Raw genomic sequence first — 26,802 nt, 5'->3', positions numbered from 1 at the left:
AATGTAATAGTAACGGTAAATGTTCAGGTTCATGTTCGACGTGTGATCGCAGATGTTACCTGAGCCAGTTTAGTGGTCATTATATTTAAGGCTAGCTTTAATTAAATTCACAGCCTAGCGCAGCGTGACAAGATACACAAACTCCTGCAGTTAGTAATTTTAAATAACTGAACACTAACAATCACATAAATGCTTTTAATCAGTTGATAAACACTTATTTGCAGAGACAAATATTTCTTCCTCTGTTCTCACAGCTTTCTTATCCAGATGCATTCTAGGATTTTAGGCCTTCATCACGGCACACTGAGGTTTAGGGCTGACTGAGGGGTACAAGGAGCAGAACAGAAGATAAAGACAGGAAGTAAAACTATGAGGCATGGATTCAGAAAATTAGGCAGAAATGTGAAAAAAAACTGCACAACACAATGAAAACTAAAGAGACTATAACCATTTTAATACAAGGAATGTAGTTATATAGCTATTTTACAACTGGAGATAGAATAAAAACCTACAATAGTCTGTGTCAGAAGGGGCAGGTGGGGTGGTTATACTTGAATTTTACTTAAAATGTATTTATGTTAATGTTGCTGTCTGGTTGATTTCATGGGAAACAAAAGCACAGTTTGGGTTTAAAAAAATCACCATTTCACACACTTTTAAAAGCAGTTGCCCATTTACAGCCAGCTTCTCTGACCACAATTAAGCACATAGTAATGGTCACAAAAACCGACCCCGCATCATCTCGCTTTGCGCTGCCCACACTGTGAAAAACGACGCCAAAGGGGCTTTTACAACGTGACGCCTGCGTGTCCTGACTGAGCGTCTGTATGTGACGACTTGAGAGGGAGAACGGGTGGGAAAGGAAAAACCTTTGTGGGTGTGAAAAAATTAAATTTGTGTCTCCTGTTTGCAGTATGTGACAGAGAACGAGAATGGTCTCCAGCAAGTCAAAGCCATGCTGGCCAGCACGCAGAAGGATAAGCTGGAACTGGCCAATCAGCTCGAAGAAGAAAAAAGGTAATCGCTCACACATCATTCAATTCAGTTTTATTTATATAGCGCCATATCACAACAACAGTCGCCCCAAGGCGCTTTATATTGTAAGGTCGACGCTACAATAATACATACAGAGAAAAACCCAGCAATCATATGACCCCCTATGAGCAAGCACTTTGGCGACAGTGGGAAGGAAAAACTCCCTTTTAACAGGAAGAAACCTCCAGCAGAACCAGGCTCAGGGAGGGGCGGGGCCATCTGCCACGACATCATGGGCTCACTTTCACACAACAGTGTTGCCACATAGTTGAAATCTTAATTATTGGTAAGTGTTATAGAGTGATCTCACATGATGCTCTTTTAGCTAATAATCTGGGATTTGCTTTCATTTTTATAAATATTGTGAGATGATTGAGTTGCTTAGCTTAGCATTAAGCCTAGAGGCAGGAGTAGATATCCTGGCCACAAAACCCTCTCCCTGCACACTCTCCCTCCAAACAGCATGTTAAAAAAACCTTAAGTGGAAGTGGATTATGAAATTCCAACACTGAGTTTAGTGTCCAATATGGAGAAAGCTCCACACGCCTAGTAAAATATTTCTTTCGCATTTAGTTTTAGTTTTCAAATTCACTTTTTGGTGATCAAAATATTTATTCTTGATTCCTTTGGATAGAGGCGACACTGTCCCAAAGCTTCCTGATGTGTTTTTATCGTACTCGTGAATTAGTCGCCCTCATCAGCCCCAAGTGGGACTCCTCGTTGTCACGGAGACACAAAGTTTAGGGTTTTGATCCATATCTCAAAGCTCAGGAAATGACTTAGCTTCCCGAGGTTACCAAGCAGAAACAGTTTCTGCTCCTAAAGTCAGATATTATGCATACATGCATGTGACGTGTACAGAGGACAAAAAGCAGGTAAATGCAGGCTAATCTTAGCTTCCTTTTAATTAAAAATAAAAACAAATTGCTTAGAATGTTTGAACTTTTCCTGGGAGACGAATCTGTCTGGTGCGTCTCAACCAATATGACAAAAATTGTGACTTCTGCAAACTGCTGTGATTGTCTGCAGTGCCGGTCGCTCCCTGGACACTGTGTGAGACTTGAATACTGCTCAGCTAATTGCCCCTTCTTTATTTTCCATAACGCTTTTACAGGAAAGTGGAGGACCTGCAGTTCAGAGTAGAAGAGGAATCCATCACCAAAGGAGACCTGGAGGTATTTATCAGAATTAATAGCTGAATGAAAAAAGCCTATGTGCCTCACAATGTGAATCACCGTAATATCACAGGTCCGTGTTAGTCACAGGAGATTCTGTTTTCATGCTTTGCAACCCTGAAAGCTCTGTCAGCGTAACGCACATCCTGGACATCGGGACAGAAAGGAAGAGGAAAGGGAAGAAAAAAAGCGTCTGGGTGCACAAAAGAAACCTTGATGTGATAATGTGCAGAGTTCCTGAATTCCACATAGGCGGCTATATAAATACAGAGAGGTCGGACTGGGTTTCTAGTTTAACAGGGTGTGCGTTCGGGATGTCCTCAGCTGATGTCTCATGAGTGGTGATAGCACAGAAAGACAATATTTTAAAACTGATATAAAACATGAGACACAAGCTTTGTGTAAAACAGGAGTTATTTTTAGTCAAATTCTTTGATACTTGATTAGAGTGTGTGTAACAACTCCACACGAATCCAAAGCTCAGACAGCTTTTTTCCCTCCACATGTATCTGCATAGTGTCATAGACAGCAGATATTCTTAATATCCGCTGTTTTGAGCACACCTGCTGTTCAAACCTTTTGTTTGTGAGGCACAGCCAATCAGAGGACAGCTGGCTTAAAGTAAGGAGAAGCTAAAACAGCTTGATTCAGGCAGAAAACAAACTTAGAGGCTGAAACAAGGTGCAGAATAAGATAAATCAGGGAAAGTTATGTGTAAAATGATTTAATAGAGTTCAAGAATAAAAATATGTAGTTGGATGATGATAATAATAATAACAATAACAGGCTCAAAAAGGTGAACATATTTGTTCACTTCATGACTGAAAGTTTTATTCCAAACAATTTTATCTCTTAAAAAAAAATGCAGATCACATTTCAAAAATTATGCGGGTCTTTGTTGTCACATTTAGAAAATACCATATTGTTTCCACAGTGAGTGGAAGCCATGTTTATTTGCCAGTCACCATTAATAGACTTAGACATGCTCAAAGTGCAATTAAGACGTTATCTCCTGTAACAGGGGAAAGGAAACTGAATACCATTGTACCGATTGGTTAAAGGATGAGGAACCCACAGGGATAAGTTGTATTTTTTTCCCCACTCTTTGGATAAAGTACTTGTTTTTTAATATATTTGCCTTTCATTCTTTCAAAAGATTTGCTGACAACAATAGGATGAAATTTCAGCCTTGAATAAGATGTGACTCTTAATGCCGATCATGTTTATTTACTGTATTAGACATAAAACAGTGTATATGAATGCAATCAAACCATGTGTTTTAATGCTTTTTCATGGTTTGCACAGTCTGCGCTGCTTAATGCACGTCATGCATTAAGCAGCTCAGACTGACGTGTCTGTGAGCCATCTGCAGGTGCAACTCTTGTCTTCTCTGGTCATGTACCTGTGACCACAAAGTTGTCCTTAACTGCAAATTGCACTTTCTGTGAAAGTGAAACGTAACCTCAGATCTCCTCCTCAGCTTGTGCACCCTGCTGCCGTCTGCAGAGCTGCCCTTTCATCATCAGCTGTCAGCCGTTTTGATCACCTTCTTTGATCTGTATGGGTCTCTTTTTCCTTTCAGCCTCCCTTTTCTTTCTTCTTTGTATCTCTCTTTGTCTCTTCCCGTAGACTCAGACGAAATTGGAACATGCCCATATTCGTCAGCTTGAGCAGAGCCTGCTCCTCGAAAAGTCGAGAGCAGAGACGCTCCACAAAGAATTAGAGAAGCGGAGGGTAAAAAACAAAAATACACAAGCAAACCTTTGCCTGTGGCCACTGTCCCGTGCGCTTCTGCACCTGTTTGCTTCTCTGTTGATGATAACTCACATATCCCACCTGTGGCTGTGTCCAAATGTAGTTTAGATATATGCAAAACATACTTACAATCAGTACGTGTCAGCATACCGGCCCCATGTGACTGCCCCCAGCATGCAGACGCTTGCTAACAGGTACAGGTGTGAACTCCACAACAGTCACAGAATAAAATATGAGGATAACCTCACCAGAATAATTTGAAATGACTCATAACTCTGTGGTTGAGACTTGTAATGAGTGTAGCAAGCTGAGTGAAGTGTTGTAGTTTAATGGATTAGGCTGATCTTTAGTCCAAATCCCATAAAAAAAAGACCAAAACCAACAAGCAGAAGAGAGACAAACAGGCCCAAACTTTTGGTTCCACTGATGGCTTGACTCATTTAAAAAAAGTTAACATACTTAACTATCTTTGTAAAATCAAACTAAGTACTGTTAGAATCTGGAAAAGAACTAGCTTTAGGGGTTAACATAAACATTTATTTATAAAAATATAAATAACAATGCAAAGCAGGGCCTCTTTGCAGTAACATGGTCCAAACCTTTCCCATTGCAGCCCACTTGTTGTCATGTGGGCATGAAGCCTTCTTTAATGGCTTTAAGCACTTTAATTTTCAGTGGGATCTATTTAATAAGCGGTCAAATCCAGTAAAAACCTCTTTAAAGAGTCTGGTAACTTTGACTTTTCTCCCTGTACTTATACTGTGCATACACAGTTTTGCTTCATTGATGGCTCAGCTTGCTAGCCTGATCAGTGAAACTGCACGTAATGATCGAGGGGGTCATTGCACGATCATATGGTGATAAATTGCAATAATAAATCACAATGGATTCCTTCCTTTTGCAACTGTAATGAGGTCTGTGTTGTACAAAGCTCTCATATTTTATTGAGTATGGCTTCAAACTAGCACCTGAGACCTTGACCTCTGACCTCAGTAAACACTTTTGTGATGAGTTTAAGTGAGAAGTAGAGACATTTTCCCCATAGACATCTATACATCTGGGCTTCTTTTAACAACCAGAGCAAGCGGGGAGAATGGCTTCACTTTTCAGACGTTTTCTGTAGTCTCTAGTTTGCATTCTCTTAATGTGAATAGTACATGCATGCAACATACGTATTTTTTAAGCCTTTTAATGTGAATCAAACTGAAAAAAAGCACAGTTTGTGTCAGTCATGGCTGTTATATCAGCTCCCACCTAACTCAAACCCAGGATAAATAAGGTCTTAGTAGATCTGGTTTTGGTCTTTTCATGGATTTGTTTATAATCAACAATGTATCTATGGAATATTACCAGCTTTAATATTTAGAAATAGATGGGAAAGTAGTGGAAATATGAAGTTTGTTATTTACTTAAAATGATAGTGGGTGTTGGTCACAGCTCTTCACATTACACATGATCATTAACCAGACTGGCTTCATCTGGGCCTTCCTCTGCTTCATTCCATCGCTTGTAATCAGAAAACCGAGGCTCGCAGCTGCTTCAGCTTTTCTTTTGTCTAATGTTGCAATTAGCTGCCATTAATTTTTATTTAAATGGTGTTTTTTTCCCCCCCTTTAAATCCAAAGCTGGCTTTCAGATCTGTCGCCTGCTGCACTTTGAGACGTCGGGACGTATCACTCGAAACGGCCCCCTTCCACTTAAGCTGTGGAGGATGAATCTCCCCAGGCGCCACACCAATTTTTGAGCAGTTATGTAATTAGTAACACACGAGAAGTCGCTAAATTATTTACGGGATCCATTACGGACGCTTCGATAAATTTTTCAAGACAAATCATAGGCGGTGCCGCGAAGGACATCCTTTACACCACTTTGACATGCAGCGCTGCGCTCCACGTAGACAGGCTCTTTAATAATAGACCACGGTATCACAAATCAAACCGCGCAAGCTTTCAATTTTCAGCCATCAAAAGATAACAAAACACTTTGAAATGCTTGGATTCGTATATGCAGTAAGGTCTGCTTCTGCCAACAGGGAAGATGCACTCATGAAGCGGTATCCTTGAGGTTGGGTAAGAGAACCAAGGTGAAAAAAAAAGAAAAAAAAAGATTTGATCTTGTTTTGGCTTTGATCCTCTCTTGAGCTATCTCAGTTCCTGACTTCAAATCGACTTCAGATGCTGTTGAGGACATTAACCTTGCATAGACTCTTTTACTCCTCTGTGTGCGTGCGTGTGTGTGTGTGCGTGCGACATCATCTGAATGCTACTCAGGCAGCGTCTCTGGTGTGAATCAGCTAGTAACTCTGGTCTGGTCAGCTGGGATCTGGGTTGAAATTAACATCTGTGCACTGTGCAGCAGGTCCTCCATCTTAATCAGTTTTTTTTGGCTGTTTTTCTTTTTCATTCTGATTGGAAACAAATGTGTGGAGGATGTTTGCAGCTGTGCATATGTCACTGTTGAGGTTTGCTGTATTATATTTGCTTGGCTGCTTCTAGAAGATCAGAGAATGGCTGCGCTCTCCTTTCATTTTCCACCTTTGGTTTTTGCACACTGAGCTCCACAAATGTTTGGACAGCGACAAGTTGATCCTTTTGGCTCCTCGCTTTAATTATTTTGGATGGAAATGATACAATGGCTTTTAGCATTTAAGTGCAGGCTTTCCGCGTTATTATGAGGGCAGCGTAATAATTCTGATGGTTTATTTGGACTTTGATCCCGAGTGAAATGCAAACCCTGACCGGTGCCAGTGTTTTGATGGTGTTCCTCTAAAATTACGAGTGACTGCAGTTGTGAACAGCCAGGGAAAGGGGAAAAAAGGGATGGCAAAATCCATCCGCCATCTGTAGAAGACTTAAAGCTCTCTTAGTCAATATTTTAATATAAACAACAGATTCAATGACCTTGCAAGTGGTTGCATAACCCACACAGAATTATTACCCAGCTGTCTGTCCTCTATGCTCGGCATTTCAGAGTCTCCTTGGTCATTATTTTTGGTTTTTCGGCCTCAAGCAGAGCAAGGCAGCTATTATTAGAGAAGTTCTGATAAGTAGACGGGTGTGTCAGCTACTGATGGCAAACTGTGTTCAGCACTTTTAAAAAGCCCAGTCTTTCCTGACGGAGTTGGTCGGAGACAGAAAAATGATTAAAAACAGAGCGACTATTGGCAGATTCATTAATAAGCAACGCTCGCTAATGCCCCAGCCTAATTTATTAAAGATATTTCACCTATATTAATTACACTAAATAAATATATTAACACAAAGTTCCCAACAGTATTTTCATACATCAAGATTTTATGTCCACATGTTCCACAGTTTCCTGCTTTGATATTCATCATCATTAAAGTTACCAGACATCTTACCGGTAATATTAATGGGAATCTTGAGGAACTTGTGGGTGTTGCATCACTCATATTTATGTTGTAAGAGTGAAAATCTCAAATGCCCTCAGCAGGACAGGGAGTTAACCTCCGTTCTGTCTTTGTGTAATGTGTTTTTCCTCTGCTGTATGTTGGCTTCGTGTTATTTCTGACAAAATGCCAGTTTAGCCCCGAGCGACTGTGCTGCTCCAGGCAGCTCTGTGAAGCTATCTGCACCCAAATAAGAACATGAAGCTTCGTCAGAGTTCTTTAAGAAGTTAAATGAAAGGAATAGCCCTCAGTTGGCTTATTTATAAGTCTTGCCGATATTTGCTCTGTTTTGGACTTTTTTTGTTTTCACCAACTCCTGAAAATGTTTGCCACAAAAAAGTGGTTGAACCAATAGATACTTTTCAGTGAGGCAAGTGGAAGTATATAAAAAAAAAAGAACAAACCTAACCCTCTAAAAATCAAGGATATCTTCCTAAATATTAAGTGATGCAACTAAAACCTTAAGGTTTTAAAAAGTAAACAAGTAAAAGGTCACTGGTTCCATTCCAGACACCAGACACAAAAATCGCCGTTTGGTCAGGAGGGGCATCCCGCGTAAACTCTGCCAAACTAAACAACAGCTGCTACCTGCTGTGGTGACTCCATGTGACAAGGGAGCAGCTGAAAGTAGTTTTTATTTTAGGATTAGACACTAAATGTTCTCCTGTGTTCACCAGTTAGTTGCATAAGTCTACCAGGTGGTGCCGGGTAGCTTGGTACAGAATTCTTAGGAAGTAAAGAGGTGGGGTGATAAACTTCTGGGCCTAAGCTGGAAAAATGAAATAAAAAAAATAACGAAATAAATAAAAATCGAAGGTCATACCGGATTTAAATTTGGCCCATCACCCCTTCAAGGTTTAGGCACAGCTGGAGTTTTTAGTGTCACGTTCTCGTCACCTGGATTTACACATGTACAGTTTAACCATGGACCTCAACCTCTTACACAGATCAGCCTGGTCCAACCAGCAGCAGTTTTCAGCTGAACACTCTGCAGTATCCAAGCCTGAAAGCATCACATCAGGTTGGGAACGTGACCGGGACGTGTTTGTTCTTTTGATTTTGTTGCAGGGTTTTACTATAACTTCCCGACGTGTCTGAGGGAGAACGTTCAGCATAAACGACCTGAAGGGAGGCGCACCTCATGCATTGTCTTCTTGCACGCAGCCCACACCAATGCAAAATTCGTGCATCATCCGTCCTAATCTCTAAATCTGCTTCGCCTCTTCCACAAAATAAAATTCAAGTTGATAGGCGGCTGATTTGACACGTTTTCACATACAGCATGTGCACCGGTCTGAGTAGTTAGAGCAGAGCATTTTAAAATTTGCAGCCACACTGGACGTGGTCCAGCGCTATCCAAAGAGTTGAGACTGAAAGCGAAATAGGCCAGATTGAAATCAGATATGGTTTTTCATTTAATGGCAAATTAGTTAGGACATCATCCTCGCTGGCTGCACGTTTTAGCAGCAGTAAATCCCAACAAATTACACCCTGTATGCACACATCCAAACTTTGTTTGCAGTTATGTGTTATAACTTTTTCAAAAAATACCAATGAGAAAAAAATACTCTGAGAGTCATTGTAGCATCTTCACTGGGAGCCAAACTGTTGAACAATCTGTTGCTGTCCACATACTTTATGTCACATGTTTGTACTGTAAATCCTCTGCAATGCACTTGGTCATCTCCAGGACCTGCATAGATTTCTCTGTTTTCCTTTTCTTATGGGCTGATTTCCGCTCTTCGTCACGTCACCTTTGTTTCTTTGGAATGACAGTCTGTTGCAGGGTCTTCCACCTGTTGTAGTAAATACAATTACTTTATAGAAAGAACATGTTTCTCCTTAGGAAAAAAAAAAAAAAAAAAAAAAAAAAAACTTTCAAAAGCAGTGCTGGGTTCTTGCTTTCTTTCTCATCAGCAAACTACAGTTGAAGAGAAGAGCCGCATCATGCAGTTGGAGGAGGAGCTCAGCCTCAGGAGAGCCGAGATCACGAATCTCCAGGTCCAGCTCAAAGGGGCTGATGCAAGCTGGCAGAAAGTTGACCGTGGTGATGCGGCCCAGGGGTCCGACGCCCAGCCAGAGACCCTCCTGCTGCGCGAGCAGCTGCTGTCAGCGGGCCGGGAGCACTACAAGGAGAGCAGCGAGCTCAGAGAGAAGTACGAGACTGCCTTAGCAGCAAGCCAGCAGGAGATCGACTCATTGAAGGCTGTCGTGGAGAAACAGAACGTGGAGATCAATGAGATGAAACAGAAAGCTCAACAGGCTACCAAGGAAAACGTGGAAATGATGGACACCTGGAAGGTACGCTGCTCTGTTTTTTATAACTGTCTTCAAGTCAGCCAGAGTAGTGTGGTCATGTCAGTGCAGTTATGTGTTTGTAGGAATCCTTCATTTAGAGCAGGATTCAGTTTTGCTTACAAAATTTCAAAGGATTTACAAAAAGAAAAAAGGGTAAATCAGGGTGGCTATAACAAGAATAAGAATGTTACATCAAAATGTAATTTGAGAAGTCTCTCTGTGTCCATCCCTTCTTCACTCATCTCATCATCCGTACATTCCACCCAATTCAAACATGGCAGCCTAACCTAAACCTAACTCTAACTTCAACCCTGAAACCAAGTCTTGAAATTCAAACAGGCATTTAAAGCAGTGTGAAAATACACTTGCATTTGTGGTCGTAGGTAAAGTATGACCACAAACTGAAACATGGACTATATTGCCAAAAGTATTCGCTTGTCTGCCTTCAAGAACATATGACATCCCATTCTTAATCCAGCCCACCCTTTACAGTTATAAAAGCTTCTGGGAAGGTTTTCCACAGGGTTTAGTGTGTTTATGGGAAGATCCGACCATTCTTCCAGAAGCAAATTCGTGAGCTCAGACACTGATGTTGAATAAGAAGACCTGGCTCACAGTCTTTGCTCTAGTTCGTCCCAAAGGTTTTCTTTCAGGTTGAGGTCGGGACCCTGTGCAGGCCAGTCAAGTTCTTCCACACTAAACTTGCTCATCCATGTCTTTAAGGACCTTGTTTGCACAAAAGTGCACGGTCACGTTGGAACAGGAAGGGGCCATCCCCAAACTGTTCCCACAAAGTTGGGAGCATGAAATCATCCAATATGTCCTGGTATCCTGAAGCATTGAGAGTTCTTTTTACTGGACCTAAGGGGCCGAGTCCAACTGCTGAAAACCAACCACACACCATAATCCCTCCTCCACCAAACTTTACACTGCAGTCAGACAAGCATTGTTCTCCTGGCAACCACCAAACCTACCTACACTCATCCATCGGATTGCTAGGCAGAAGCGTGATTCATCACTCCAGAGACCGCATCTCTGCTGCTCTAGTCCAGTGGTAGCATGCTTTACACAGCTGCATCAGCCATGGAAACCCATTTGATGACGCTCCCTACACACTGTTGTTGAGCTAATCTGAAGGTTTGGAGGTCTGTAGTGATTGACACTGCAGAAAATTGATGACCTCTGCGTGCTCTTCACCTCAGAATCTATTGACCCACTCTGAGATTTTATTTAGCCTACCACTTTGTGGCTGAGTTTTTGTCGTTCCTAATCACTTCCACTTCATTATAATACCACTAACAGTTGACTGTGGAATATTTAGTAGGGATGAAATTTCACGACTGGACTTGCACAGGTGCCATCCTGTCACAGTGGCACGCTCACTGAGCTCCTGAGAGCGACCCAGTCTTTCACAAATGTTTGTGAACGCTTATGTGTTTGATTTTATACACCTGTGGCCATGGGAGTGATTAGAACACCTGAATTCAATGACTTGGATGGAGGAGTGAATGCATTTGGCAATTTAGTGACTCATAAATCCACAGGTTTGCCTTCACGTTCAGCTCTCTCTTCACCACAACAGACCAGTGAGCATCTGCAGCACTGCAGATCCTGCACCAAGCAGTCTGCACAACCAGACACAATCACACACAATGAGATTAGAGTTAACTATTCAAATTTTTAAAAGCATGCATGTTAAATCTTTGGGTTGCATTATCCCCTGAATGGTTACTAGATGATTTGAATTGATTCGTTTCACAAATGCAGCAAGTATGACCTAAAAGCGATCTTTCTCCCTTTCTCTTGCAGGCTAAATTTGACACTTTAGTCAGTGACCACCAGCGATCCTTGGAGGAACTAAAGGCAACACTGAGCAGTAGTCATACCGCTACAGAAGGTCAAGAGCAGGACACCCAGGAGCTGAGAGCAACCCTGGAAAGCCTGAAGATGGAGCACCAGCTAGAGGTGGAGAACCTCAAGGCCAAACATAAAATTGAAGCTGCCATCCTGACAAAGGAACGAGAGGACCTCTGCGCTCGTCTGCAGGAGGCCAAAGACCAGCTGGCTCAAGGCAACCAGACATGGAGGGCTGAATTGGAAGCCAAAAGTGGAAAGCACGCGCTGGAGGCAGCTACGGATAAGCTACAGAAGGCGGAGCAGAGGCTGGCAGATATGGAGACGCTTCAGATGGAGCAGAACAAAAGAGCGGAGGAGCTGAGGGAGAGGCTGGAGCTGTCAGAGAAGCAGATGACGGACTACCAGGCTCTGCAGAAAGCTCAGGAGGCGAGCCAAGAAGAGATCCAGAAACTCGAGGAGAAGCTGAGGGTGACGGCCAACCAGCTCCAGGCCATCCAGGCCGAGCGCTTCACATCTAATGATGCTAATGTGAGTGGCTGAGGAGAAAGAGGCACCTGCAGTGTTCAGATACAAACTCAGCACCTGACACTTTCTCCTCTTTCAGGTGATAGAAGATAATGAAATTTCAGATGAGAAGATGAAGCTAAAACAGAACATAGAAGGTATGTTTGTGTTTATCTTAATCCCGACTACAGATTCATGAAAAAAAGCACACCAATCACACACACTTCAGCTGATCTGCTTTCTTAGTTTAATCACGTTTGTGCTTTTTGCTCCTTGTTCTTACGTCCCAGTGATTCCCAAAGTGTTACTTCCCATTGTTCTCGTCATATTACCCATGTATGCACTCGAGAGATAAGAAATTTAAAAGCTTGGCAGGAAAAAAGGGACGTAACAACTTTAAAGAAAGAGCTCAACATTTTAGGAATAATGCCGCCCTCCTTGCTCCTGAGAATGTGTTGTAAAAATAATATTGTATAGAGACCACTTCGGCCTACTTCCATCTGCTTTTCACCACTAATTCCCTTTTAATCTTGTAATTTTTGTCAACATAAAAACACCTTTGTTTTTTGACTAGTCCGACACATTTCTGGGAGTTAAGCATCAACTACTCAGCAGGCGCTGGTAGTTTTTGTCATTCAGATTCACTTTTTCCCCGTTATTTTGGGAACACATGAAGACACAAACACCAGACAGTCATTTCCACATACAAGCAAAGCTGAGATGTGGATTTTGTTGCTCTGCTGAAGCGAGCCAGACTAGTTATTTCCACTGTTTGTGCTAAGCTAAGCTAAAAGGCTAGTGGTTACAAAAGGGCCTTGTATTTATAATAACAAAATAGGAAGCAAATCAGTTCCCTAAACTGGTTAAAAATATGTCAAGTTAAATATCCTATATATGAGGTTATAATGTATTCCGAGGTACTAAATACTGACCAGTACTCATTATGCGTATGTCTTTGTGAAATAAAATAGATTTCCTGAGTCACAGTCTATAAAGACCTCACAAGCCTCTGTCTTGTTACATAAATCTCACTTAAGCGTCTAATGGCTAAAAAGCTCGAGAAAAATCGCAGCTCTTCTGGTACACAAGGGCGTCTGTCCAATAACTTCATAGGATTTCACTGTATCCTGCCAAGTGACAGATAAGGAAGTAACACAAAACTGTGGAAAACTTTGTGGCACTCCAGTCACAAATCACTGCACTGATTTGGATCATCGGCGCGTTGTGTGAGCGAGGCGTCTCATGGCTGTTATGTTGTTTTTCCGCAGAAACAATGGAGAAGCTGCTGAAAAGGGAAAAAGAAGTCTCTACTCTCACTTCCCAGGTTGAAGCCCTCAAATCACAAATCGGAGGTAAACAAGCGCGCAGCGCCCTTTTCCCGAGCTCGCCGACGTCTTTGTTCTTTCAGCGCTTTCGTGACAAGATATCCTGAAATATTGAGTTTCTGCGGAGGCATTGTGTCTTTCACGTACAGGTGTTTCATTTCAGGATAAAGAGAGGCAAAGCTTGATATTTTCCTGCAGCATTTCCTTCAAGTTTAGGTTTTAAACTGAGAACTTGTCAGCTCTCTCTCTCAATAAATAAAAAAATAAAAAAATATGCATGTTTGTGCGGCGACTGGAGGCTTTATTTTCCGACAGTCACGCCGAGTTCATCGCGCGGGGGAACGTGTTCTTCACCGTTACACTCTTTGATCGTCACCCAGAAATCTTTTGATAAGTTTCATCACATCAAAAGCACCCAAACGCACGCTTTATGTACTTCAGATAATCAAATTGACACACTTTGAAGAAGGAATGTAAATAATTTAAAACGAGAAAAGAAAAATATAAAACTCGAAGGATAGTTGTATTCGTCTCTTTTTATTCTTTTTTTAAAACTCTGGGGTCATCACCGATGACCCTGATCTGTAAGAATTTTCAAACAAAAACTGCACAAAGTTTAGATCAAATATTAAGACGACCTTCTTTACTTGTTTATGAATGAAATAGAAATTGATTTTTGAAGATGGTAAGGGGAAATGACATCAGCAGCGAGAGATCTGAAATATCTAAAACACTATTATTGCGGTGTCTTTACCTTACAATACAAAGCACCTTGAGCCTCTTGATTTGGCTCTTTGTGAATAAAACTGGATTGAATTGAACTAATAATAATGCCTGCGTCGTTATCTTATTCGCTTGGCATCATCGGAGAAAAACGTGGGGTGTTTCAGAGATGAATAGAAATGGCAGACATCTCAAGTGCAGCATTATTTGAAATGAACTGCGTGGGCATATAAACGTTTTAAGAACAACATTCGTCACTTTCTAAACTGAAACATCTTTGTCCATCACCGCTATATTGAGATGATTAACGCATGTTTTTCGACTGTAGCTTTTGCAACTTCAACATTCAGCTATGAAACGCATTTTCATCTTGTTTTTAATCAAACAGCTGTGAGCAAAGCAGGGAGGGCAGCTCATTTGCTGCCAAGGCTACACCCAAGAAGTTGTGAGCCACCCCCACACAGAAACGCAAGAGTTCAGCATTTCAGTAGAATTTCACAAAAAAGACTGGGAAACTACTTACCTGATGGAGAAAGCTGGTTTATGGTGATTCACAGAGTTTTTTATGACACGAGCCTGGATATCAGGATTTCTGACTCCCTCCCAGTGTCATTAAACGTCTCACAGAAATAAGCTGTTTGTCCCTCATTCACCTGATCACCATAATGGCAACTACTGAAAACCTACTATATATTGAAATAAAAAAAAAAATACTGTTGAGCTGAACGAGTTGCACTGAACAAAAGTGGGAAAAAAGCTTCAGAGTTATAAAAGAGCAGTGTTAAAAGAAGAGCTGATGAAATAGAGAGGTAAACGTGCCTCTTTTTTGAAGCTCGTTGCAGGCATAGAATTAAAAGTGAGCATATAGAAATTTGTCAGAATCCTTCCCAAATGTGATCGCCTGATCTGATTTAAAATGCATTTATAGCATTAATTGAAAATAGTAAGTTCTTTATGATCACAGTTCTGATTAGCACAGCTGTGTTAAAGTTATTAATAACTAGTGTTGCAAACTATCGATTTGTTTTTAGCGCTGGAGGGCAAAGTTCGCAGCGGGGAGAAGAGAGCCGAAGCCCTGGCCAAGGAGAAGACGCGCATGGAGGCAGAGCTAGAGTCCATGACCAAGAAATCCCATGATGCCTCTGGGCAGCTAGTGAGCATCAGCCAGGAGCTGCTGAAGAAGGAGAGGTAATTTGACACGGAGACTGTATTGATTTGACATTCTGCCTCAGCACTTTCTCAATAACAGCAGCGAAGGATGACACCAGTGTGTGCGCACACACACACACACACACACACACACACGAAGCAAAGATTTTTATTTTTTACCTGAGTAACAAAAAATGTCTGTAATGAATCGCAGACCTTTTTTACATTTCACACCATCATTCGACCGAGTGATAAAGCAGAAACACCGACGCAGCTCTAAAGTGATGGATGACTGCTCGTGCTTCTGTCAGAAGCTTTATGAAAATATCTGACTTTGTGCCAGCACATACGGCCCCTCCGCACCTCCTTTAAAGCGGTGCCTGAAGTCACTGAGAGCAGCTGGCTGAGGTTTCATCTCCAACAAAGACCTGCCAGATGGCCACCTCTCTATACTGAAGAGTCTGGTAGAGTTGCAAAACATCCAAGTCCTTTAGTGCACACTGTCCAAAAAAAAAAAACAAAAAAAACCCCACTCTGCTTAATATGGTCATTATTTAACCACCCAAGTGTAAAAGGCAGCCAGTGCATCGTTGCAGAGGCGCAGGGTCGCTCCTTTGTTCATTAAGCCATTCAGAAAATGTGTTTTTCTGCAGCGCTGTTGAAAAAGTTGTTTTCCATTATTCTGACATTATGCAGTCCCTGCATTATTCATGATTATGATGTTAGTGAACCACCGCACTAATTAATTAGAGTTGGGTATACATTAGGGTCCTCAGTGATAAAGCTGGTATTTCAGCATGTGACATACACTCGCCTGCCACTTCTTTAGGAACACCTTTCTAGCACCAGGTTGGATCTTTTGCCTTCAGACGTCCTTTAATTATTCATGGCACAGATTCAACAAGGTGCTGGAAACATTGCTCAGAGACTTTCGGTTCATGATAGCATCACAAAGCTGCTGCAGATTTGTTGGCTGCACATTCATGATACAATCCCACCACATCCCAGTGAAATCAGTGTCAAGTTTAAGAAAGCAGTTTGAGATGATTTGAGGTTTGGGGCATGGTGCCCGCTGCATGACAGGGGTAATCGGTACAGTCATGAAGGGAATGACATGATCAGCAACAGTAGGGACCCAAAGAGTCCACTCTGTCATACCAACATCAGCAACCTGATGGTAGCATGCAGGATGGATATGTATCTGAATGTCACAGCAGAAATCGAAACTCAGAACAGACCAAGCAGCGTTTTTCTAATTTTAGTGAGCCTGTGCAAAAGTAGGCTGAGTGGGACCCAGTGTGGTCCTCTGCTGCTGTAGCTCATCTGCTTCAAGGTTTAAAGCACGATGTGTTCAGAGATGCTCTTCTGTTTGACTTGATTGTGACAAGTGGTTATTTGAGTTACCGTTGCCCACCACAGGTGGTCAGGCCATTTAACTTTGAGCTCTGATATCAACAAAGCATTTTCACTGTGGTGACTGAGGTGTTTTGTCAGTAATCATGGAGGACTTTCCTTTAATCATGAAAAATTCAAGCAACTTTTCATGAAATTGACTTTTTAATTAATGGGAAAAATTCTAATTATTTTGGTCAATATTCAGATCATTGATAGACTTAATTAAATCAAAATTTTAATAAACCCTTTAAAAAGTTTTCCTTTATAAGTAGATGTCTTTGTATGTTGATTAGAATTTAACTTATTTAAAAAATACACTGAACTAAGTCTGTCACAGCTTGGTAGAATTTGGGGAAAAAGGGGGTTGCAGTGAAAGATAAAACGGGAGCGCCTTGGTGAAGCGAAATGTGGCGCAGTAATAGTTTTGTAATTGTTTTAATGATCACTGGAGGCCAAAATTGTAATTGAAAATAAAATTAGATTAATTCCACAGCCCTGCTTCCACTCATTTTAAAACAGGCTTTGAACAGACTTTTGATATAATGATGCATCTCTCACCTCATAAACCTGCCACACCTCTTAGCAACAGACTCACGTTACACCACAGCACATAATCTGTTAATGTATCGATTAGACCAGACAGAAAAGATGTTCTTACAGAGAAAACACCCGGAGCGCTTCTTAGAAAGATGAAAATAACACTGTTTTGTTGAGATGAAATATTTCCACGAGTGCAGGAAACATGTTAAAGTTGCTAAAACCTTTGGCTAGCATGCAGTGCAAAGGTACAGAAAACTGTTCCCCGGTGTAAATGTGGTTTACTGATGCAAGTATGTCGGCAAACAGCCAGTGTACTTAAGATGATGTATACTTGGAGTAAGTAGCAGGAGCAGTGCCGCCTACGCTATTCCCACCGGCCTGTCTGCCTGACATATTCACATATTGTGATTGCTTTTGGATAATAATGATCTTTGAGCAGGGTCTGAGCAAAGCGAGTGATTCATATAATCCTTGACAGGGAAACTGTGGTGCTTTTACCACCTCTGAGGAGTCCAGTTCTTACTGCATTTCTGCAGGTCAGGAAACCAGAAACACAGACACAAAGCAACTTTTCCCCTCTGTGTGTGTGTGGTTTTTTTTAAATCACAGGAGTCTGAATGAGCTGAGGGTGTTACTCCTGGAATCACATCGTCATTCCCGGGATATGGACAAAGACCTGAGCCGAGAGGTCCACAAGGCTGAGTGGAAGGTCAAGGAGCAGAAACTTCAGGATGACATCAAGACGCTGCGAGAAAAACTGCTTTTACTGGTGAGAACAAAGCACCGTGGAATGATTGGACAACACTAAACCACATGTCGGTCCCACATTTTGAGGCTTTTCTTTTTTGTTATTTAAATTAATGTTAAAAACTAAGTTTAGAAATACAGGAGAATCAGCACCTTGATAAGCCTGGCCTGTGATTTGTGTGATTATACATTTGTTTTCACAGGTTCAGTGGTCCCAACTATGAAGCACACATTTCTTTTAGCATATGAAATATAAACATTGGTTGAAAAGCCTTACTTAAGATAACCTGGATGATAATTTACTGACAATAAACTCGCTGGTTTCTAGTTTTCTGATAAAGAATTTTATCAGTGTATACAGTGTGAGCTAGGGCTGTTCGATATGACAGTAACAATGATGGTAAAACCATTGTGTGGCTCCGCTTGATTATTTTCCACATAAACCTTTCACAATAAAGCTGAAGATCCTGTTGAGGTTTTTCAAAATAAACTGAAATGACGACAAACTACATTATTCTCAAACCTCAAATTTCAGAATATGCAGCAAACAAATTACCTCAAATGAATACAAGTAGTAACTATAAATGGCGTTTACAGTCACCACGTGGATGCAGGCACAGAGAATACCAGCATGGCCAGTAAAGATCAGGCAGAACCAGGTAGTTCCAAACAGAAAGACCAGTCAAAACAAATCCTTAGTCCTAAACGAGGGGCTACCTCTGTAGCATGGACATGGTTTCGTTATGAAAATTCTGACATGGACGAGAAAAATCGGGATGTCGGTGAAGGTTCTCAGTCATCCAGGTCATTGTAGTCTAAGGAGCTTAGAAAGAAAAGCGTCTGGACTTCTTTAAGTTGCTTGAAGACGTTTCACCTCTCATCCGAGAAGCTTCTTCAGTTCTAGTGTCAAATGGTGGACAGTCCCAGATTTAAGCCCTGTGGGAGTTTCCCCCCCACGAGGGACAATAGACCTCCTAATGATCCTCTACCTAATCACATGAGCCAAGGTGTGAAAACGGGTGTAGGTCACAATCAGCCAGGGTTTCAGGTGAGCTCATTGGGAAACCTGGCTCCACCCTATCATGTGATTTCCTGAGGTCAGATGGCCCAGGGTGTAGGTGGGCATTAAGGCATCTGGGAAGGGATATGAGATTTTGGTCACAGCCCTAGTGTGAACATACCCTAGATTCTCAGGTGCTTTTCAGTCCATGTTGGTCTGCTGTAAAGACGGTTTTGGGTTCACGATGATGATGAGGAGAAGTTTGCTTTGTTAGTATGTTTACTTTATTCCCATTTCATTATCTCGCATGAATGACTTTACAGCATTATTTCTGGAAGTAACCAGCTTTCATACTGAAATTGCCTCGATTTCAGTCTGTTTTATAAATTTGGATTTTGAGCATGCTCAACTTTCCCTGGAAAGATCATTTAACACTGAAGGTTTAATCTTTCATTTAAAATAAAGACACCAGACTTTCTGTCAGGTAAAGAAATAGTTTGGTAATTTGCACTGAAATACAGTCACTTGCCTGCTTGAGATTTCATGTTCAAAACTGAACTTATAACAATGGACTGTTTTCACAAATTGATCAGCCTACTCAAGGGCAACAGAAAGTATTAGAGCTGTTTTTTCAGGTGAGCGATTCTAACTAGCAAACATGCTGTTATTTTATTTTGTAAAAGCAAAACAGTTTTTAAACTTTGTGCACTTTGGGTTTTTTCCTGCAGTTAAATTCAGTTACAAATATGTATTAAGCATTTATGGCACCTGCTACAGAGGCTTTTCCTTCTAAAGGAAAGTTATAATTATAAATACATAACATAACTTTTTAATTTTTAACATTTTTTATAAGACGGGCATAATGTACACTTTTGTTTATCAAATACATTAAAGCATTTGGGAATCTTAAATAAGGTAACACTCATGCTTACATGTGTACCTTCTCCACAAAAAGTCAATTTTAACCTCATTTCTTTTATAATAATTTCCTGGAAAATAATTTGCTCACCCACTAATGGATTGATTTAGGACCTAATCCATACTTCAGCTTGATCTGGATCTGACTTATGTCGTGTCCACAGAGTACTGTCTAAAATATGTCACATTTGACCTCTGACCTCTCCTTCAAAGTCAATAGATTGCTCTGAATGTTAAAGTGATAATAATAGAGCTATTTAAAGAATAGATTGGTTTGAGTATTATCGATTCATTTTATTATGACTTTATCTACATTAGAGTAACAGATTATAACGATTTAAACACATGTATAAAGTTTCATGTAAACTACATGATGTAAATCCTGTAAAATGGGTAATAGAAGCCTGCTCTTTGCACTTGTTTCACTACAAAGTACTTGAAGTGCGTTAAAAACAAAAGAAATATATACAAAACCCATAAACCTAATACAGTTTGGATGATTTAACTTACTTACCAGTTAGTTTGTGCGGTTCTTTCAGGGTCGGGAACGATCCTCCCCTGACCACCGGCGGTACTCGATGCTAGACCCCTCGGCTCTGGACTCGGAGGTGACCCGTCTGCGCCAACGGCTGCTCAGCACTGAGGAAGCCCTGAGGAACGCCTTAGAGCACAACCAACAAGTCGACCAGCTGGTCCAGGCCATGCGGAAGAATCCAGAAAAAAGCCCGGTAAATTTAAAAAAAAAAAAAACAAGATGGAGAAACATGCAACCACACAATCACATATCCATACTACAGCTAGTTTGTGTTTGGGGAATAAACCCAGGCAGACATAGGGAGTACGTGCAAACACTCCACAGAAAGGCCTCTGCAGGCAGCAAATGCAATCACGCTTTCAATCCCCACCTAGACTGCATGCATGCAGCCAGAACCAGAACGTTTCTGGTACCAAATCCCATCAGTCTCCTACAAATGGTAGCTATTAAGACTGTTTTAAGATGTTAAAACCCAGGTCACCTGAACAGGTCTTCTAATGTCCAATCAGGCCAAGAACAGGACTAAAATGATCATTTCTGACTGTTTTCCAGGTCCACGGTGCAAATTCGGCTAATGGAATTCACCACCAGGAGTCACACAGCGCTCAAGATGTTGGTATTCTTTCCTTTTGCTTTTTTCAGTCATTGATTTAATAATAAAAATAATACATTTTAAGGAAGACATGCTTTACGTTTCCTTCCCTAGGAACAACACTGATATGAGCAGAAGCGATGAGAGTGGGACGCTGACGTGACCCCGAGTGAACTGGGACGTGCTGAAGTACACCTGAAACGTCAAAGTTTGGTCCGACGTGTCTCCCGATGCTGCGGTGGACGCCTGAAACATTTCAGTTTACAGTTAATACCAAAACAGCGAATCTCTGTCTCAAGTGAATATATGTGTTGTTACAGAAAGCACCTATTAGCCAATCATGAAGACCACTTAAAAGTACTTTAAACAGGAAAAAATAAAAAAAAGAGATATGGACGTGAAGAGATTATCAGCTCAACAACTGCTGAGAACTGGCAGTGTGGCAACTTTTGATGCTTTACATTAGTTAGAAAATTTGAAGTTTTGTCATTCGCTGAAGTCTGAATGACTGCGCTGAATTTTGACGAAGAAAGCAAAAAGACTGATGGACGACGAGAAGAAAAACTGGGTCTCAGTCGCTTTGTTTTATTTATTACTTTTATTTTGCTCCTTGGCTTTGTAATAATCCTGTCTGCTGTACGTGAGCTGATGGCCTGATTTTGTTTTTATTTTAAAGGAAGTTTGACTCGTGTCTCACCTTGCTTGATATCTGATGAGGATTGGTAGCAAACATTACCCTTAATCCAGAATTATTTGAACTCAATTTTAGTTACACTGCACCAGATCAAAACAAGTCATCTCAGGGCACTCGCCATAGTAACTACAACATTACACTATAGTAATAGCATCTCTGCTACCAACTTTGTAAAAACTGGTTATTTTCACAGTCACTTTTCAACTTTGTGTTTTTAAAAGGAACATGAGCACTGAACAAATACAAAAGCAACAGTTTGTTGCAATATAGGAGAAGATGACAGAGAAGGTGGAAGAATAGTACAAAGCAATGCTGTCCTGTCTGCAGACCGAGTATGTACTGATCCAGCACAGTGCTGGATGTTGACCTGAGCGTTTGAAAGCTTGGCCATGTTTAATATGAGCAGTCACCATGATAACAGTATATACATAAGGAAAAGTGTAATAAGCCCAATGTAAACAGAATATAAGGACAGTGAAGGACGTGCTTTACTGAACAGTGGGATCATTTCTATTCCTCTACAGCCACCGCCTGGTCAACATTTGTTTGCAGCAAACAGGAAAAACACCCTTGAAGTTATGAAGTTCTCAGGCAGCTCCTCAGAACCATTTGGTCCCAAAGCGCCTTAATGTACGTCTACTGGTAGAAGCACGATGAGCACAAAGTTAGGTTCAGTGTGGTCGTTTAAATGTTGACTGGAGCTCTTTTAACGGTCATTTCTGATCCAAGGATAAAATACAAAATCAACCTCTTCCCGTCTTGGAAGACCCCGCCCTCCCTCGCCAACACACATGAAGAGCGTCATCTGTTACAGGACTGATGGTGATGATGTTACTACCAATCCTCCCTTAAGGTGTTTGTTAAGCTTTTCAGCCATTTACACATCAGTGGACTCATTGTGCAGACTGAACCTGGGAGACGTTGCAGGACATTTGTAGTACAAATACAGTGAACCATTTCAGACTTTTTCATTGTCTAAAACTGTCTGACCGCGCATCAATACATCTTTCTCTGATCGGTGGCTTTGTGTTAATTTACTATATATGGTACAAAATACAGTGTGAGCCTATTGTAATGGCCCTGGATTTCTTTACTGACCCTTTCTGAAGTCTTCTGAAGGGCTTTCCCAGGAGCTAAAACCCAAACAGCAGTGTGGGAATGTGGGAAGTTACGTTCGTCCTTCCCTGGATCGAAATCATCCGGATTTCATTTGCCTCTAACATTTATACTCTTAAGTCTTCCAAATATTGTTTTTATCCATTTGTCAAACTGAACTAAGGGGGGATCCTGTTTGTAGTTGGTCACAGGTTGCTATTGCTTCACAGGAGACACTACACAGAGGTGGGGTGGGGGTGTGCAGAAAGGCTTGAGTAGTGTCCCCTGAGAACACATGCAGGGCAGGTACTGGTCAGCTCAAATAAAACCTGAATTTTCCACTGGATATTGTACATGGCCTTTACAGCTGGAGGGTTCATACCCTTTGGAGTATTGCTGCGATGGTTTTGGAGATTGAGTCATTAAATATTAACAATGCAGGCAAGGGCTGCTGGTGTTTTATTTCACACCCTTTCATGCTTATACGACTTTCAGCATGTTTGTTTTTGAGACCAAGCGCAGCAGATCGGAATATTTCTGCAGAGCTGGTTTAAAGCGGTGGTGTCGGATTTAGGGGCTCGGCGGTTTAGGAGATTCAGCCAACAACCATAATGTGCATGGCTAAATATTTGTCATTAAATAAAACGCAGTGATATCAGCGAGAAAAGATGGCAATAAATCCTTCATGAGGGAAAAGTTGCCACACGGTGGAGATGAGACATCCAGACGCTGCACACTAATTTACAATCTCTAGATTTCTAGCCTCCAGATATATCAGTTTTATTTGTTGGCCTTGGCAAATGTCAGGGCTTATCCACATGTCCCAGTTTCTGCTAGAGGGCTGATTGGTTATGCAGGTGACATTTTGAATAAGTAAGAAGTGACTTATTTGTAAAAGCACAGCATAGATGAGGCACAGATGTCATTTTTGCTCTTGGTGAAACAGAGTTGAACACAGCAGTTAAGAGGGGAAAGTAACTGAAACTAGTGAGATTGCAATGGATTTAATGTAAATAACTTATGATTAAAATTTAATGATCCAAGTACTTTTAAAAGAAACGTTCCCTTTTCCTCACAGATGGGATATCAAGCTAATGTTAGTTTACGGGGCACGTATAACTAAACTTGGTATTAAGACGGTTGGACAAGTTAAATGATTGCATGCTGATGTCTATTTAATGTAATAAAGTAACCAGTGCATCAAAAAAAATAACCAAGTAAACCTAAGTTTCACCATTTATTACGTTAAATATTAATAAAGCCATATGAACAGTTTTATTTATATTTAATATAATAAAGTAACCAATCAATTTATTGTGTGTTTTAAAAAAATAAATAAATAAGGAACCAAGTAAAAAGTTACACTTGGATTTACTTGGTTCCTTTTTTCTTTACATTAAATATAGTGCAGCTATTTATATAGCATGTTTCAAAGCATAAGCTATAACAGACATTCTAGCACAATCCTTTTTTTTTTTACTAAAATCAGATAAAGCTGGATGTAAATAATATTACCCATAAAACAAATAAGTGTAAAAAATATATATAACTTAACATTAATAAACACCGTAGAAATAAAATGAAGTAAGATCATCAGTAGTCCAATGAAACTAAAACAAAAATGAAAACAAGCAGAAATTGGGAACAATTACGTTTAAAACCAGCAACTATAGACTAACAGCTAATGGCTAAACAGGCATGTTTCTACTTTTAAACTTCTAATGGTCCAGTGCACCTAACAAGACTTTGCAAGGCATAAAACCTAAAACGGGTTTCATTACCATTTGTTGTGACTCATGAAATAACCTGATCCTGCTGACCCGAGGGGTCAAGCTGGGTCGTAGCTTACTGGCAATCAGAGCGATATTGATGTCTCGGACCGTGGAGCAAAACAAAAATACGAGCTCAAATTTTAAAAATCAATTCTAAAGCTAAAGTGAAGCCAACGACCTTACGACAGCTGTTAAAAGGTCATAGTAAAACTGACTTTTTTAAGACTAATTAAACATTCACAACTATTTACATAACAGATGGCCAAGACTGGGATTATAGTTTATAAATTCAGTTCAACTTCTACAATATATTACATATGCAGATCACAGTGGAGCTAGAGAAGCAGAAAAACTTTACATATTGAGGTTTAAGCACTACATTTTAATTCTGGTTAAAACATTTTGTCAGAATCTAGAAACTTTTTCTTATTTTTAAATATTCATATATTTCCACACCTGCATGGAAATGTAAAAAAGAAAAGCACCTCTTCTCTAGGATCTGAACTTTACCCTATATCAAACAGACATGAGCTATTTTGGGCAATCACTGCAGCTATGGCATAACTTCCATGGCCACAAGATCCATGTAGCTGCCGTAGATCCACTTTGGACAGATCCTAATCCTAAAAATACTTTGGATACTGCGCAGCTATCGCATCAAAGCACCTACGCAGTCTATGAAGGATTTCTTAAAACACAAAGTAATGTGTGAAGTTGCTGTCAAGTGGCAGACGGTGATTTAAATAGCCACAGTCTAAATAAAATATATGCGCGTTTCACTATTATTATTTTTTAAGGACATTCTCCTTTCCGTGTACATTTTGCTCTCTGAGGGTTTTTCCAGAGGTTGCTCCGTTAATCCTGTATGTAAATTGCAGCCAATAGATGCTGTTGTTGAGTTGGGCTGGGATTAGCAGGAGGCGAATGAGTTTCAATTTTACTGGATTACAGAACAAAGAAAGGGGAAAGGGACACCCTGCTCTGTTAAGGGGAAAAAACAGACATAAAACTAAGAAAAAAAAAATACACAAATAGCAGACAACGGGACGTGAGCTCGAAGTCGTCGTTGTGATGATCCGGATTACGATGTTTTAGCAGATGGCACAGCTACATTGTGGATGGGAATTGTGAGCGTTTCTGATGGATTAAAACGGGGGAATAAACCTATTCCGGGATTGACAGCAGCAACAAGGCTATTTAATCGCTAATTAAGGTGAGATTTCGATGTCCGTTTTGACATTATTGAGGAGTTACGTTCTGCGCCCTCGCAAAGCTTGCGGCTTTTGTGATTGTGCATTTAGAAATTACAGATTATAACCTAATTTCGGGACTGGGGGAGGAGATGAAAGGAAAGTGCTAGCGCTAGCTAGCATAAAGGGGGCTAGCGCCGCACTGCTAGCTCAACGCTCTAATGCTACCGTTAGCTAATTAGCCAGCGATTATTAGTTAGACATATGATAAGTAGCGGAGAAAGGTTACCGATAGTTAGCAGGTTTCAGGGACTCCTCCCTTTAACCTTGCGAGCGGAAAGCTAGCCTCTGTTTATGACTGGGATGCAGCGTCTGTCTGCTTGGCAAATTATCCCCCATATTTCTTTTTAACGCTATCACTTACCAGAAGGTTACCCAGCTAATACAACAAAGCCAGCTAGCCGCATTAGCAAGTGTAAGAAAGGAAGCTACACATTTCAACTTTCAGCCAAAGGATTTGAATAACTAACAGCGTTGTCGACTTTCATACCAGCCTCGACACACAGGCACTGCGCCGCAGTTAACTTTAACAGAAATCACTAGCCGTCCTATAATTACACCCAGTTTTAAAACAGCGCTCGGTACTCTAAATCAGTGGTTGCATGTATCCAAACAGCGAGCGTTTAATTTGGACATTAGTGTGTTATTTTCTTGTCGTTTTAACCTCAGCTGCTTTCTTGTAGACACACGTTAAAGTTTGTTTTTGAAAACAGCTGACTGGAGTGAAACTATCAGCTGTTGGTGTTTGGAGAAATTAGCTGAGGGGGAAAAAGTAGACATCCCATCCATGTCTGATATGCGATTTCACTGCTTACCTTTCCCATTTACCTCAGCTGTGACGTGAACTTTTTAAAGAGCATTTAAACAGATGTGCAGTATGAAGACAGCATCGTGCCAACTCAGTTGAAATTACTGTAGTCGAAATCTACTTTAATTTTTCTTTAGTAAAATACAGTTTTAACATAGTTGAAGTTCTGTTAAACTGACCAGAAAGTGAAGCTTCTGGTCAAAGTTTCCCTGGTTCTTTATCAGTT

At 40.8% G+C, this 26,802-nt stretch overlaps 2 protein-coding genes and 1 long non-coding RNA gene across 8 annotated transcripts in view; 2 read left to right on the top strand and 1 right to left on the bottom strand.

Moving 5' to 3' along the window:
• clip2 (CAP-GLY domain containing linker protein 2) overlaps window positions 1-21,813 on the top strand; it is a 52,033-nt gene extending 30,220 nt beyond the window's left edge. The window contains exons 7-18 of one of the 3 annotated variants that reach the window (XM_085470999.1): window positions 914-1,017; window positions 2,150-2,210; window positions 5,998-6,048; window positions 9,292-9,675; window positions 11,482-12,057; window positions 12,134-12,191; window positions 13,302-13,385; window positions 15,113-15,269; window positions 17,775-17,934; window positions 20,370-20,558; window positions 20,918-20,977; window positions 21,072-21,813. In XM_085470999.1, the coding sequence (XP_085327125.1) occupies window positions 914-1,017; window positions 2,150-2,210; window positions 5,998-6,048; window positions 9,292-9,675; window positions 11,482-12,057; window positions 12,134-12,191; window positions 13,302-13,385; window positions 15,113-15,269; window positions 17,775-17,934; window positions 20,370-20,558; window positions 20,918-20,977; window positions 21,072-21,083 (1,896 nt within the window). In that variant the 3' untranslated portion in view covers window positions 21,084-21,813. Of the gene's footprint in view, window positions 1-913; window positions 1,018-2,149; window positions 2,211-3,839; window positions 3,945-5,997; window positions 6,049-9,291; window positions 9,676-11,481; window positions 12,058-12,133; window positions 12,192-13,301; window positions 13,386-15,112; window positions 15,270-17,774; window positions 17,935-20,369; window positions 20,559-20,917; window positions 20,978-21,071 lie in introns of all 3 variants that reach the window. The other 2 variants (XM_085470998.1, XM_085471000.1) reach the window with 2 other exon arrangements.
• LOC146700768 (uncharacterized) lies at window positions 197-26,364 on the bottom strand. Of its 2 annotated transcripts, none has more exons than XR_014922607.1 (3): window positions 26,133-26,364; window positions 20,345-20,519; window positions 197-320 (listed from the first exon to the last, which is right to left on the bottom strand). It is a non-coding gene; the product is annotated as an uncharacterized LOC146700768 (long non-coding RNA). The 2 variants fall into 2 exon arrangements; XR_014922606.1 differs by lacking the exon at window positions 197-320 and adding an exon at window positions 8,928-9,170.
• The window catches only part of gtf2ird1 (GTF2I repeat domain containing 1), a 45,219-nt gene continuing 43,791 nt past the window's right edge, over window positions 25,375-26,802 (top strand). For 2 of the 3 annotated variants that reach the window (XM_085471002.1, XM_085471001.1), the window contains exon 1: window positions 25,377-25,731. The gene's annotated coding sequence lies outside the window, so the exon portion shown is untranslated. Of the gene's footprint in view, window positions 25,732-26,802 lie in introns of all 3 variants that reach the window. The other variant, XM_085471003.1, reaches the window with a different exon arrangement.

This window comes from Copadichromis virginalis, linkage group LG10, assembly GCF_057382275.1.
Source record: "Copadichromis virginalis isolate Kocher_CV1m ecotype Utaka linkage group LG10, C_Virginalis_male_GT1.1, whole genome shotgun sequence".
Lineage (NCBI taxonomy): Eukaryota > Metazoa > Chordata > Actinopteri > Cichliformes > Cichlidae > Copadichromis > Copadichromis virginalis.
This window is presented reverse-complemented; position numbering and strand designations above follow the sequence as displayed.